The 14,073-nt window shown below is 35.2% G+C and overlaps 1 protein-coding gene across 1 annotated transcript in view; it reads right to left on the bottom strand.

The window, feature by feature from the left end:
• The window catches only part of ADGRV1 (adhesion G protein-coupled receptor V1), a 548,065-nt gene that overhangs the window by 308,545 nt on the left and 225,447 nt on the right, over window positions 1-14,073 (bottom strand). The window contains exon 82 of the mRNA XM_063086652.1: window positions 10,349-10,449. Within this exon, the coding sequence (XP_062942722.1) occupies window positions 10,349-10,449 (101 nt within the window). The remainder of the gene's footprint in view (window positions 1-10,348; window positions 10,450-14,073) is intronic.

The following is a 14,073-nucleotide window of genomic DNA, read 5'->3' as shown; positions in this document are numbered from 1 at the left end:
AAAGGAATGGAAATCACCATGTCAAAGGGACACCTGCACACCCACATTTACTGCAGCTCTATTTACAATAGCCAAACTATGGAACCAATCTAAATGTCCATCAATGAATGACTGGATAAAGAAAATGTGATATATATACACAATGGAATACTACTCAGCCATAAAAAAGAATGGAATTCTGCCATTTGCAGCAACATGGATGAGCCTGGGGAAAACTATGTCAAGTGAAACAACCCAGGTAGAGAAAGAGAAATACTACATGTCCTCACTCACAAATAGAAGCTGAATTCATAAATAAACAAATAAACAATAAAGAGAGAGAGAGAAAGAAAGAAACAATAGTCACAGAAATATGTTGAACTTTCACAAGGAGAACAGAACTGTGGTTACTAAAGGTGGAAAGGGGGAGGAGGAGAGAGTGGGGGGGTGGTTATTACTGAGAAATTTATGAGAAATTGGTTAATGGACACAAAGAATCATTACATATTGTAATGATGAATAAGTTTACTATCCTGATTTGACCGTCATACATTGCACACAACAACTGATAGTCAAATATGTATAATCAATCGTGCTTCAATAAAAAATAAATAGGAGATAAAAAAAAGAAAGGGGCCAGAGTAAAACAATGGGGAATAGTTTGAAGGCTATTATACAAGAAAGGAGGCTTAAATGAGTGTGATATCAGTGAAGACTGAGAGAAGGGAACACAACTGGGATATACTCTGGATGCAGAGAGAAAAAATGTATTTGACTCCCAAATATGGTTAACTTTCTTATTATTTATTTTAAAAAAGAAAAACCATACTAAGAAAGTTTTAAAATATGCGAAATTTATTTGTACTCAGAGATTGGCTGTCATTCAACTTTGATTTCTTTATTCTAGAGGTGAGAGAATAAATGAGGGAGGGTTGGAGCTTAGAGGTAAGCTCTGGGGTTGCTGTAGAATTTCTGTTTCCACACCAAACCCTGTAGAATCACTTGCACATGCCATCATCTGCAGATAAAATTTGGCCACAAAACCCACTTGGTTGTTGATATGTGACATATAAATGTTTTGGTTTGGCAATAACATTCACCCTTACAACTAAGACTTAGTGCCTGAAACCACGTCCCTCCCCATCCCTGGCAGAACACTAAGTATACGTCCCTGGCAGATGGTATCTAATTGGGGCTCTGCCAGATGAGCGGTTCTAAACTGCACAAAGCTAACAAGCCTATAAGAAAGGCTCCTTGATTTATATGACTATTGTTATTTTGGTCTTCTATCTTTTGGCACAGTATGATATAAAAAAGCATAGTCTCTTCCCTCAGGAACTTCACACTCTGCTAGGCAGATAAAGCTCAGGAGATACAACTTCCTTGGGCTTGTATAAATGTAAATCTGAAAACAAACTTTGTAAGGGCTACTCATTGAAAAGCCTCACAAAGGAAGCATGAATTCAGAGAGTGAAAAGGGATATTGAAGAGCAGTCTACTAGCAGGATTAGTATAGTAGTAGAGTGAATGCAAAAACTGTCTGCAAGAAGAGCACACTACAGCGCTCCACGGAAGTGGGGGGAAGCACCCCTGGCTCTGAGCTCTCCTCTGCAGAAGGGTGATGACAGAGTTGTGGGCATGGGCTGTGGAGCTGATAGACCTACTGGATGTGGGACCTGGGCAAGTAACATAACCTTTTAGTGTTTCAGGCTTCTCACATGCAATGCAGAGACAATAATAATAATACTGCTTACCTCAAAGAGTGTTGTAAAATTACATGGAATTATACATATCAAGGGCTTACCATACTGAACGTTTCATAAAATAAATGTCTCTGTATTTTGAAATATATGCCTATTTCAAATTTCAAATGTATATACACACACAAACACACCATACATATATATATTTTTAAAAATAGGCATGCATATTTTATATATCCAATTTTTAACGTTCTAACAATTCAACATAAGCCATAAGGATACACTTAGAAAATACTCAGATTGAGAAAAAAACACCTCATTTGAAATATATAAACAAAGCAAAATTACTGATAGTGTCTACTATACATAAAGTAGACCAAAAGAAAAGCCTTTGTGGGACAGTACAGTGAGAGGTGTGGTAACAAGCTCGACTGAGCCCACTACTTAAAAAGGGTAGGGCTGAAAAATTGTCACCTCCCTTGCAGTTGATTTAAGAAAACCTCAAGAACAGAAAACCAGGCTGGGGTTCCCCAAGAGGCATCCAGTGTGATCAACTCAGCAGAAGCAAAGGCCTCTGCACGTCGTGTGACAGCAGCAATCATCCCGGCTCTCTCCCTTTAGTTCTCCTTCCTCAGGCCTTGTGTTTCATGCTTTTGAACACGGTCTATTACCTATCTTCTTAAGAACTCTGCAAGGCCTAATATTTTTCCAATGATTTTTTCCAGTGTAGCTCAGGGATGTTACCCCATTTGTCCTTCTAATTCCAAAACTGAAAATCTTCTCCGGCACTTCGTATTTGTTACTTAAAGTTCTTTAGAGCTATCATTAAATATTCGTAAAAACAATTCCTCTCATACACTGATTTTCCCTAGTTAGAGACATCAAAGGAAGTCTTTTAAAAGTCAAGGATACTTTATGTTTCTGAGGCTGTAATAGAAGATTCCAAACTGGTATTTTCTGGTAAAGTCTGGATTTGCCTCACAAATTTTCCTAGTAACAAAAGCCATTTTGCAAACATGATAATGTCACTGTAGCCTCATTCAGAATATTACTCACTCTTTCTGTTGCTTTGCTACTTCAGTGCTTGGGAAAGTCTGAATTTCCCAGTAGTGTGACCATGATACTATTTTTGTATCTTCAGCGTCCACTTATTTTCAATTTAGTGAGAACAGTCTATTTGAGCTGAGTTTTAAAAGCTTGCTGAGGGAAAAAAAGCTATATTTATTATTAAAAGACTTTAAGAAAAACAAATTTGATATATTAAGGAAAATGTATACTCAAATAAGAAGAAAGCAAAAATAAAATACATTATTTTTTTCTGGAATTCAATAATCAATATTCAAATTTCACTCCATTTTGAATACCAAAATAACCTTAATCATCCAAAGCACATACTTGTGAATAGCATAATATTAATATTTTTGGTTGCAGAAGGGATTATAAAATTATTTGATAATCAATAATTTGTTTCATGATTGGTTTCAAGTTTACATGAGGTTCAGTAACAATAACAAAAATGTGAGGCCATCACAGAAATTTGGATTTAAGAAAGGGGAAAAAAAAAAAAAGCTCAAACTAGAGCTCTAATCTTCTCCTAGATGTAACATGATTAGGTTAGGCACACTAGCATGAAGTCAGCTGCCTAAGACATAAAAAATTTCAAGGCAATTAAAACATAAATATAAAAACATGAACCAAAGAGAAATTTATTAATTCCTACTGCCTTTTCGTTGAACTGCCATAGGAAGTTCTCTTTCAAGAAAAGAAAATACTAGTGGACGGGGATGGGCTGGGGGACCCACCCCTTTGGATCAGAGCCACCAGTTGTCCCCTCTTCCTGTGCCCTGACTGCCTTCTTTCATTGCCCGACTTCTCCTAGGTGTGGTCTGAGAACCTCTTCCATCTTCTCTCTGCCCATTTACTCTTTAATCTTTTCTAATTTTCATCATTCCTCTCCAAAGTTTCCAGGGACCTTGTTCTCTCCAAACGAAGTTGAGGACTAATCTCCCACTGATGCTCAATTCTTCCATTTGAAATCTTTTTTCCTTCCTTGGCTTCAAAAACTTCAACTATGTTTTCATTCTCTTCTAATGATTCTTCTCATTTCGCAGAGCACAGTGTTTGAATACATGGGTTTTGGAGCCAGACACACTTGGCTTAGTTAAAAATCCTTCTTCCCTTAATATCTTACCTGTGAGGGTTAGGGCAAGTAACTGAATCTTAGTCTCATTTACTCCATCTGTAAAATAGGGATCATAACAGCACTTACCTTGTCTGGTTGTCCTAAGGAGTAAATAAGGCAATACATGTAAATCACTTACTTCAGTGCCGTAAAGACAGACCCTTAATGACATTAGCTATGTGTATTCCATATTCGCAGGTCTGTATACAACCTGTCTCAGGGAACCTATTTATAGTGTCAAGACATCCACATTTATGCAGATAACATCTAAATCACTACCTCAAATGTGAAAACTGCACATATCCCTCTCCAGCTATTAAACCTTTCAGTATTTCCTATGTTAGTCAAATGAAACCACCAGTTACACAGTCATCATAAAATCTTCTACCTCCTTTAGTGATAGAGTAAATTTCATTAATTCCTCATTTATGAGACAGCATGGCATAGTGGGGAAAAGCAAGGACTGGAGGCTGGCTGTGTTCAAATACCAGTTCTGCCACTTACCACTAAGTGACCTTGGGCAAGTAATTAAACTCTTTATACCACAATTTTCTCATCTGTAAAATAGGAATAATATATTAGTTCCTACCTCATAATCCATACCTCATATAATATTTAGTAAGTATTATATTAATGTTTATTAAATAAAATAAAATTTACAGTGTGGCCTTTTTATTGACTTAAAGAGAGGAGACATGAAAGTACAAAACCTTCATAAAGCAAAACAGGACATTTTTAAAAGCTCTTATTCCTTCCTTTGAATTCTCATTGCCATTACCACTGCCCAAGCTCACAACCCATTATAGCCATACAAAGCTGAAGACACAGTTAAATACTTTGGAAAGTTCTGTAAAAATAAATAAAAGGCTTACATACGCAATACCATTAAGGTGGGGGAGGGGCACTCACAAGCTCTTTTTTAGAAAAGAAAGAACTTGGGGAAAAGGAATTGGCTATACCTTCTATCTAGTAGTTTATTTTATGTCCAAAACAAGCCCGAGAAGTTCTGCAAAGTGTAAAATGCTATGAATAGTACATGAGTTTGTTTGTCTAAGGGCTTTTTCCTTAGCCCTAGAAAAAAAAAAGAAAAGAAAAGAAAGAAAAAAAAACAAAAGGAAGCAGTAGCAGAAGTCTTTCCTTAAAGAGGAAATGATAAATGTTTGTAAGTAGTTTTAAAGGCAATGACATTTTATATTAAAGTGAAATTTTAATTAATGTGATTTCTTAAATTAAAAAATTTGAAGAGTAAGGATAATAGGTTGATAGTATGGGCTTAGTAATAATAATAATAATAATAATAATAATAATAATAATAATAATAATAATGACAGCAACAGCAGCAGCAGCAGCAACCAGATATGCTCTTAGAAAATGAAATCGCTAATCTAATCTCTTAACAAGCAAGATCTGGAAACAAATCCCAGACTTACTGATTCAGTATCTGAATTTTAACAAGATACCTACACTGAAGTTTAGGAAACGCTTTCTGGATCCATTTACATCTTCACTAACATATGATCTCAAATATTGTACTGAATAGTGGCCCTCTGTCTTCTCAAGCTCTCAGTCTTCAAAGCGAGATCCAATTTTGATCCTTGCACTTAAACTCTCAAATACTTTTTTTTCAGTAATAAAAGTAGAAATCACAATGGATACTCTGGTTAATAAGTAATTAATCAAACCTTCCAACTAAGGAAAATCTGTTCTAATGAATATTTTCCAATCTCTATGTTGCTCTACTTCAAATGTTAAAAATATGCTTGCTAGATACTTATCTTCAGGCCCTGTATTAGTCTGTTTCTGTTGCTTATAACAAAATACCTGGAACTAGGTAATTTATAAAGAAAATGAAATTTATTGCTTACAGTTTCTGAGGACAGGAAGCCCAAAGTCTGTCTGGTGGTGGTGACAGTGACAGTGAGACCCCCAGGGGTCTCACACTGCAAGATGGTGGAAGCAGAGAGAGCAGAGAGAAAGACAGACTCTCCTCTCTCTCTTCTTTTAAAGCCCTCAGAACCATGATCCTGAGCCACCATTTTTAATCCATTCACTACAGGTTAGTTCCACAATCCCCACCTTTCAATGACCATAATAGGTTTTCCCACCCTCTTAACAGTCACAGCAGAGACCAAGCATCTAATACATAAAACTCAGGGGACACAATTCAAGCTTCCATGAGTTTTGAGGGGACATAATTCAGCCCACTACAGGGCCTAATCACACAATGACTTTCTTGAGTCAGCAGTCTCAACAAAATAGTGCAAGCTGCTGGTAAAGAAACCAGGTCCTGCAGTACACAGACAGGAACCAGAATTTGGGGGTCACACACACTTCTGGCTTCAGTCACACACAGTCCCTGATTCTCAAAGATTCTCAAAGATGCTATCTATATACGCAAATCTAGAATGACATAGACTCAAGATTAAAGCAGAATCTTTTAGCAGGGGTGTCTGACCGGGATCCTCCCCGGGAAACAAGACATTGCAAAATGATACCCTAAGATGTTGCAGAGTGAAAACTTGGACAAAAGACACTGACAGCCCAAGTTTTTCTAAATTCCAGAGAAAAGTCCTCTGAATTATAAGGTAATTCTCTTCTCCTTCTTGAGGAGAAGGTCTATGTAGCTAAAACACCTGCACACCCAGTAACTACTAAAAACTTAAATTTAAACATTTCAAGTTCTCAAATATTCATGCTATCATCTGAATTCAGACAATATATAGGCTTGCTGGTAATTGTAATCATATTTACATACAATTTTTTCTAGACAAATTTGCTATTCAGTTTCAGAAAATATGTGTAAGCCATACAATCAAACAAAAAACAGAGATAAAAACAAATATTTCCCCCTTGTTAAGTATTACTAATCAGAGTAAATGCAATTCTAGCTAATCATGATGTTTTCTGTGAGAAACTTTCTGTTCTTTTTCTAGACTTTGAGAACTAATTTCCCTGATAGAACCCCTGGAACAGAGAACCCTGAACTGCAAACTTGTCCTTTGTCCTAGTTGTTTACCGTCCTTATCAGTGCACACATGGGTTGGCAATGTGATTCCTAGATAAAAATGCCAAAGATATAATTAGATGTTTTTCCCAGAAATATTTCCCAATGCCATGAAAATTTGTTTGCTGTTTTTCACATCATACTTGAAGTGAATGGTCCCACAACATCTTGCTATTTAATCATTTTCTTTTAGATAAGCGAGAAAAATTAACTTGGCATTGAAGAAAAATGCATACTTTTTGATAAACTACTGAAAATACAGACCTTATCTTAAAACTTCTGTGACATTTCAACAAATACATTTTTCTGTATCAATAAAACACTGCTTAATGTTTATCACAACATAAAAATAATAATGAAAATAATGTTATGTACCTGAATTTACATATAAATGATAAGAAGTAGAAAGATACATTCAAAGCCAGTGATGTGTAACTATCTTATGGTACTTTACTAATGCATTTAGTTCAATTCTGAATAAAAGGATTAAAAAAAAGGTAAGAAACCACAAATATGCGTTAGCTATATTGCACATGAACACTCTCCAGCCCAGTCAAAAAGTGCTATAATACTATAAAAGCATCTCAAGTTTTGTACTCAATTTCATCATTGCTCAAGAGATAGACAACCAGTTTTGCAGGGGGAAAAAAATATTCTACTGCCACCTGCTGGTACTTTAAAGTCAATGACTCTCAAAGGTGCTAGAATGACAAATTCCAGATTAAAGCAGAATATTTTGACTTTTAAAGCAGGAATAATCTTTGGATTCTCATCTGTCTTCTTCCAGTTATGGATATACATGTAATAAAGTATAAAATAAACCATGAACATAATACTAATATATTATTTCTACCACTAGAGACGTAGAGGCAGACAAGCACATTTCCCTGACTGCCTGATTCACAGACTTTTATGCCACATTGCTCCAAAAGGAAGTAAAGGACTGTCACATTTCCATTCTTTCCTTCCCCACAAAACCTATTCTACTTAGTCCTAGGTCAACAACAAAGATGTAAAACCAAGTGGTCTTGGCAAAGCTATCTACAGGGTATGCACAACTTAAACATTCTAGGTCAGTTATATTATTTTTGAAGACTTCTCTAGAGTAAATTTAAACTCTAAGGATGTCAACATAATATTGATGAAGGATTCCAAATGAAAGATGTAAGGCTGGAATTGTACAACCCCCCATTGGCAATATTCTGTAACTGGAGCTAGAAACATCACTTTAAAATTTTGAAAAGGTGGTGGCCCAAGTTCCTGCAGTCACCTTCATAACAATTTCAAAAAGCCTTAATTAAAAGCTTCTAAGGGAAATAATTATTCTCAAGTTAGAAGGTATTTTTAGAACCAAAGTAGATAGGTAAACCATTTTGAGAAAATAGTATTTTCTATCAATAATGTACCAATTCTTCCTGCCAAAAAATGAGCTATGGAAATAATTTTTTAGTTATTTCATGTCACAAGTCACATATTATATAATTTTTCATGCCACATTGCTTCATCTATTCTAAAAATATACGGACAAACACAGATTTGACTAGCCATTGCCTCCAAAATCAATGTTAAATACAATATGAAAGCAATGCAAAATATATAAATCCTGGGTCTTTCACACTGTTAGACAAGAGCAAATTTGCCTGCTAGGACACTGAAGAGTTGTCTGTAATTTTACAGTGCTATAATTAAGTCTGGTACAAATTCCGCTGCCAAAAAATCACCAGAGTGGGTGGTGAATACAGCCAAGTAAACTCTAATTATGGAAGGCGGGTTTTCTAACATCGTACATATGAGAAGCAAAGGCAAGATCAGACAGCTACAATAGGCTACAAATGCAATGTTAATAGCCTTGACAAGTTCAATGTAAGCCCCCTTTTGGTAACAGATGCTACTACCCATAGCTCCTAGGTATTTTAAAATCACCATCTGGGACCCTCTGCTTGGAACCCAGCACTTAATTGTTCCCTGAAAAACAGAGTTCAGAAATTTACATGTCATTTTCACTCTTGAGACAAAAACAGTCAACAGAATTCCAATGTCTTAGATAATTTTCCATTTTATATTTCAGCTCCTCCACTAATGTTATTTTTTAAAGTTCTGTTCAGAGTTTAATAAAATGCACTTAAAAAACAGTGTGCAAAGTGTATATGTACAGCACAATAAATTCACACAAATTGAATAAATACACCATATAACTAGCACTCAATCAAGAAACAGAGCATTGTCTGCATTCCAGAAGCACCCACCATTCGGAAAAGGGGGACTTTTTATTTTATAAAATAACATTAAAGAGTTATCTCAATAAGAACATTATATAGAGTATTCTCACTGTCTGGATCCATAATTTTAGCCTTAAAGTAGAAGTGTTTATGCTTTTTTCCCCTTTGCCTGTACGAATGTCTATGTCCTTCTTTCTCCTTATCAACAAAATGCATGAACTTTCACTCATTTGAGTCCCAGCTTAAATATCACCTCTTCTGTGAAGACTTTGTTGAACTTCACAAAAAAATGAATTAAGTCCTCATCTATATTCACAGAGTAGTTTGCAAATAGTCTATGTTCATACATGACACTGAATTATAGTTACTTATATGTACATATACTTTTCTAGACTGTGAGCACTTCATGGATAGAAAAGGCATTTAATTTCATCATTTCATCTGCCTTCTGTGCCTAAAACGGTGCTTTAAACTGTATGCTTTAAATTGTGTGCTAATGAATGATTTGAAGTTTTTCATACAATTTCCTCTGTCACAGCCAACTGAATAATTTTTCAAAAGGGAATTTTCTCAAAATTGAGGTGGGAAAGAGGAAGGGGAAGGGGGGTAAGGGAGAAATGGAGAAAGGGACACAATAAATGATTACATTGAATAATGCTGAATATATTAATTATCCTGATGTTAGCATCACATATTGTACACAGGTATTGATATTTAACTCTGTACCCCACAGATACGTACAATCAACTATGTTTCAATAAAAATAAATAAAATAGATCTATGAAAAAAAATGATGTTCTACAAACTATGTCATTCATAGTAAATGAAACTATATACATTATCCAGATATTTTAAAGTGTACATTATCTTAATGTCTTCCATATAAAGAAATTATAACATAGTACATTTTATTCAAATAGGTTAAATAAAATATTTCCTTTTAATATATTTATAAATTAGTAACATATTTAGCACATATTAATTAATATAGGATGCTTTGTGATAAGAAGCTATTTTCTTGCAAGTGTTGATATTAAGGTTCTTCTCTGTAGAAAAAAGGTCACAAAATACGTCTTTTAGGCCTGACACGCTCTCATTTCCTTATACCGCTCTCCTTCCCGCATCCTCCTCCATTGCAAAGCTAAACAAATTGATTTCAATTAAGGTGAGGTTAAACTTTACTTAAACATTCAGTTCAAGGATCAAAGAAGAATAAACATGAACATCTCATGGTAAATCAGAAATGCCAGAGCTCTCCTACCTGGGTCCCTAAGCTGGCTGCCATCATGTGAGTCAGAAGTTTAGCTGCAAACATGGAGTACCTGGCACAGAAGATGTGGGAAAGAACAGCCAGGCAAAGACCTGTAGAAACAAAAAGTCCAGGTGTGGTTTTATAATCCATGAAGAAACAAACAGTATCATAGCAAAAATTACTGGGACAGTTAAGGCAGGCCTGTCACCTGCCTATACTGCATAGCTCAATACCTCTGGGAAAGATTCCATTGCAATTTCAATCTATTCCATTTTGCATGACATATAAAACCTTCACACTTATCAATTAAGCCCAAAGGATAACCTTAACTTTCAAATGTCAACATGCTCACTCCCCAGCTAAAGAGAAATCACACATGAAATAGATTAATAGTTTTATCACAAATTTGTGTTTTCTTTTTTTAAATTTTATTTATTTTTATTAAGATATTCATTGTTACAAATCATACTTATTTTTTATGTCCCTTATTAATCCCCCATTCCTCTTCCCTTTCTCCCTCCCCCTCTACCCTTTAATAACCATAGATTTTTTTTCTCTCCATCTGATAGATTAACTGTTCTCTGTTGGTCTGTTGCCTAGATGATCTGTCTAGTACTGAGGTATTGAGACAGGTGTGATCAAGTCCTCCCCTATTACTGTAAATCAGATGCTTCTTCTATTACTCTGGAGTGTGCTTTGTGGAAAGAGAGGACCTCTTTTTTTTTTTTTTTTTTTTTTTTTTTTTTTGGTCTCTGCTAGTGCCTCTCCTTGTGTCAATGCAGTTGAGAGTCTGGCATGCCACCTGCACGGTAGCTGTGACTGCTGCTATAGAGACCAGCTGCTTTTGCAGCAGCCATGGCAATTGCAGTGGCTCGTGTGGGCTACCCGCATGAAAATGGTGTTTTTGGTGTGCTCTTTATCCGGCTGTGGCTGGGTTTGGCTTCCCCCAGCTCCATACCTCAGGACCTTGGTGGGGTCCATGGGAGAACTTAGTTTCCAATATTTACATTAGAAAGAATGTTTTCTATGTTTATTATTTAAGAAAGAATCAAATTCCAGTCTAATATCCTGAGAATAGGTGACTAGGCTAAATAGAGATATTCAGAGAGGAGAATAGGATTTTCAGGCATAAAACTGTGGATGGAAATACCAAAACTCAGGTTTGGTAATTACTCCTTTTATCTATTAGGAGTAGTTACGTATTCACAACAGTGGTAATTATGAATTTAAAAGGCTTTCACTACTGGGTGTGCTAAAACCAGAAAGAAAATGTGTTCTTTTCCTCCACAATGACTTTTAACCTAAACATCTAAATTTCTAAAAGGTGTGAAGAAAATTATTCTTATTATCTTTAATTCTACTTGAATTCATCTATTTGCACTACTTTGAAGGGACGGTTAGAATCTCAGCACCAGTCCACAGATCTTTTATTTTTTAGTACTAGATTTTAAAGGTAGAGTATATACATATTTTTAAAATTTTTAAATTGAAATGTGCTGCATATGGTAACCCATTTGCTTTTTCACTTAAGCTTTATGCTCCCCTCAACAGGGTAATTTTGTCTAATAATAAGTGAAACATAACATCAATTGTCATGTGCATTCTGCCTTGCCATGTACTTTGCATGCATTACCTCACTTAATTTTATCAGTGCCTCCTTGACAAACAGGAGTCAGTGCACTCATTTAACATTTTGTTTTCTTCCATTATCTGTTCTGAAGACATGGAATAAACTTTTAGAGTATACCACTTGTCGGCATAAGTGTACTGGGCATCTGCAAAAAGACCCACATGCCTCTCATAACTTTCTCTTGGGAAAAGAATTCAATTCTATTTTTACATTTTTAATAAGGTAGATAAAGCTTCACCACAGGAAAAGAGGCTTTGCATTCGTTTAGGCTTTCGGCCTAGACATTTGGCCAAGAAATCTGGAGCAATCCAGTTTTAGGAAGGCTGCCATGGGGTGTTCTGAGACAGGTGTGCAGGTTGGTGGCTGCCTCCAAAATCCACCCACACAGGTACACAGTGTATCTTCAGAAACTGCAGAGTAATGCCTGATATCGCACATATTGGAGCCAATGCTCAGAACTCACTAAAGTACACTTTGTATTCCCCAGGATGATCAAAGCCAGCTGAAATTCAAGGTTTAAGTTGAGTGTGTAAATGTGTGTGTGTGTAATACAAGGACTTAAAAACTGGGGTTTGCAATTTTTTTCATTGTTAGCCACATGATCACAAACGTGCTTTACTGTAGTCGATTGTGGTACATGATAACAATGAGAGGCAAGGGGGTTAGTGTTGGGCAAGGGAGAAATGCACGAGTCAACTGTTTTTTTCTAGTTCAGAAGAAGAGCTTACTCATAGCCTTTCCCCTTAACTTGGTAATTCCCCATTATACTCCTGTTTCATGATATAAACTTAGCACAATTACACCTGACCAGCTCAGAAATATTTAATTAATTATATTAAGCTTCAATTAAAATGCTAGCATGACACCTGACGGTCATTCAGGATCCAAAGCCAGTGACAGGAAAATGGACTAGATTCTACTAGCTTATAACTAGAATGTATCATGGTTGTCTAGATGCATTTTTTATTTAGGGCAGGAGAATGTTGCTAACAACCTCAAGCAGGCTGTGCCCTCGCCTAGGGAAACTCACCTGGCTTTGGACAGGATATTGAATACCTAAGATTTAAAGATACACTTACTTCGGTTACCAGGTTTCTAAAACACCCTATACTAAATATTTATCTTTTATTTTCTTATCTGAAATTGAATAGCTGTATTTAGCATATATGCTTTAAATTTACAAGTTAGTCTTTTAAGAAAATTGTAGAATTTTTTGGATTTAAATTCCTAAATATAAATATGCAAATCACAAAGCACAAAATGTTATAACTATAAATAGAATGAGTTTCTTTAAAAATTAAAATATAACAATTCCAGGTATTACTTAAACATGTACTCTAAGCAGTTTTTAAAAACTGATTTCTTGGCAATTATGCAGACAAAACAAGCAGATAATGAATAATTTTCCTTTACTTTTCCCTAGCACTATGGAGATTATAGATTCAGTTGGAAAAGAACACTTAATTAATTCACTGACCCAAATGACATTTCTAAATGATTCAAAAGTGAGAAAAAAGGTAAATTACCCTTAATAAAATGATAACATTGATAATGTTTGCTTTAGATAATAAAACCTCTAAAGAACAACTGGATTATTTTGCCATTATTACGCACAACTAAAGACTTTCTTATCTGTCAATACAATATTAGAATGTATGCATATAAACATATATGATGTTGTATATGAATTTGTATATCTAGTAAACATCTCTATTGTTTGGCATCGTTTAAGAATGGGGCATACTTTTTAAATAACTAAAGTTTACTCCTTCTCAAGACAAATATTAGTACATTTTCCCATGAAATTTTCCTTAAAATATTAATAAATTATGTATCTATCATCTGTCTATCTCTGCCTTCTCTACAGATAAACCCAAACAAAATAAAATTATCATTATTTAATTATTAAGTCAGCTATTAGATTTTTTCTTTTTTTATTAAAACATAACTGATTGTACATATCTATTTGGGGATACAGCATTGAATATCAATACCTGTGTGTAATATGTGATGCTCAAATCAGGATAATTAGCATATTCAACCTTATGCATTGTAATCATTTTTTGTGGTCCTTTACCAATTTCTCACTAACCCCCCCTCTCCC

This window comes from Cynocephalus volans, chromosome 2 (assembly GCF_027409185.1).
Source record: "Cynocephalus volans isolate mCynVol1 chromosome 2, mCynVol1.pri, whole genome shotgun sequence".
NCBI lineage: Eukaryota > Metazoa > Chordata > Mammalia > Dermoptera > Cynocephalidae > Cynocephalus > Cynocephalus volans.
The sequence above is the reverse complement of the archived record's forward strand: the minus strand, read 5'-3'. Positions and strand labels throughout refer to the sequence as shown.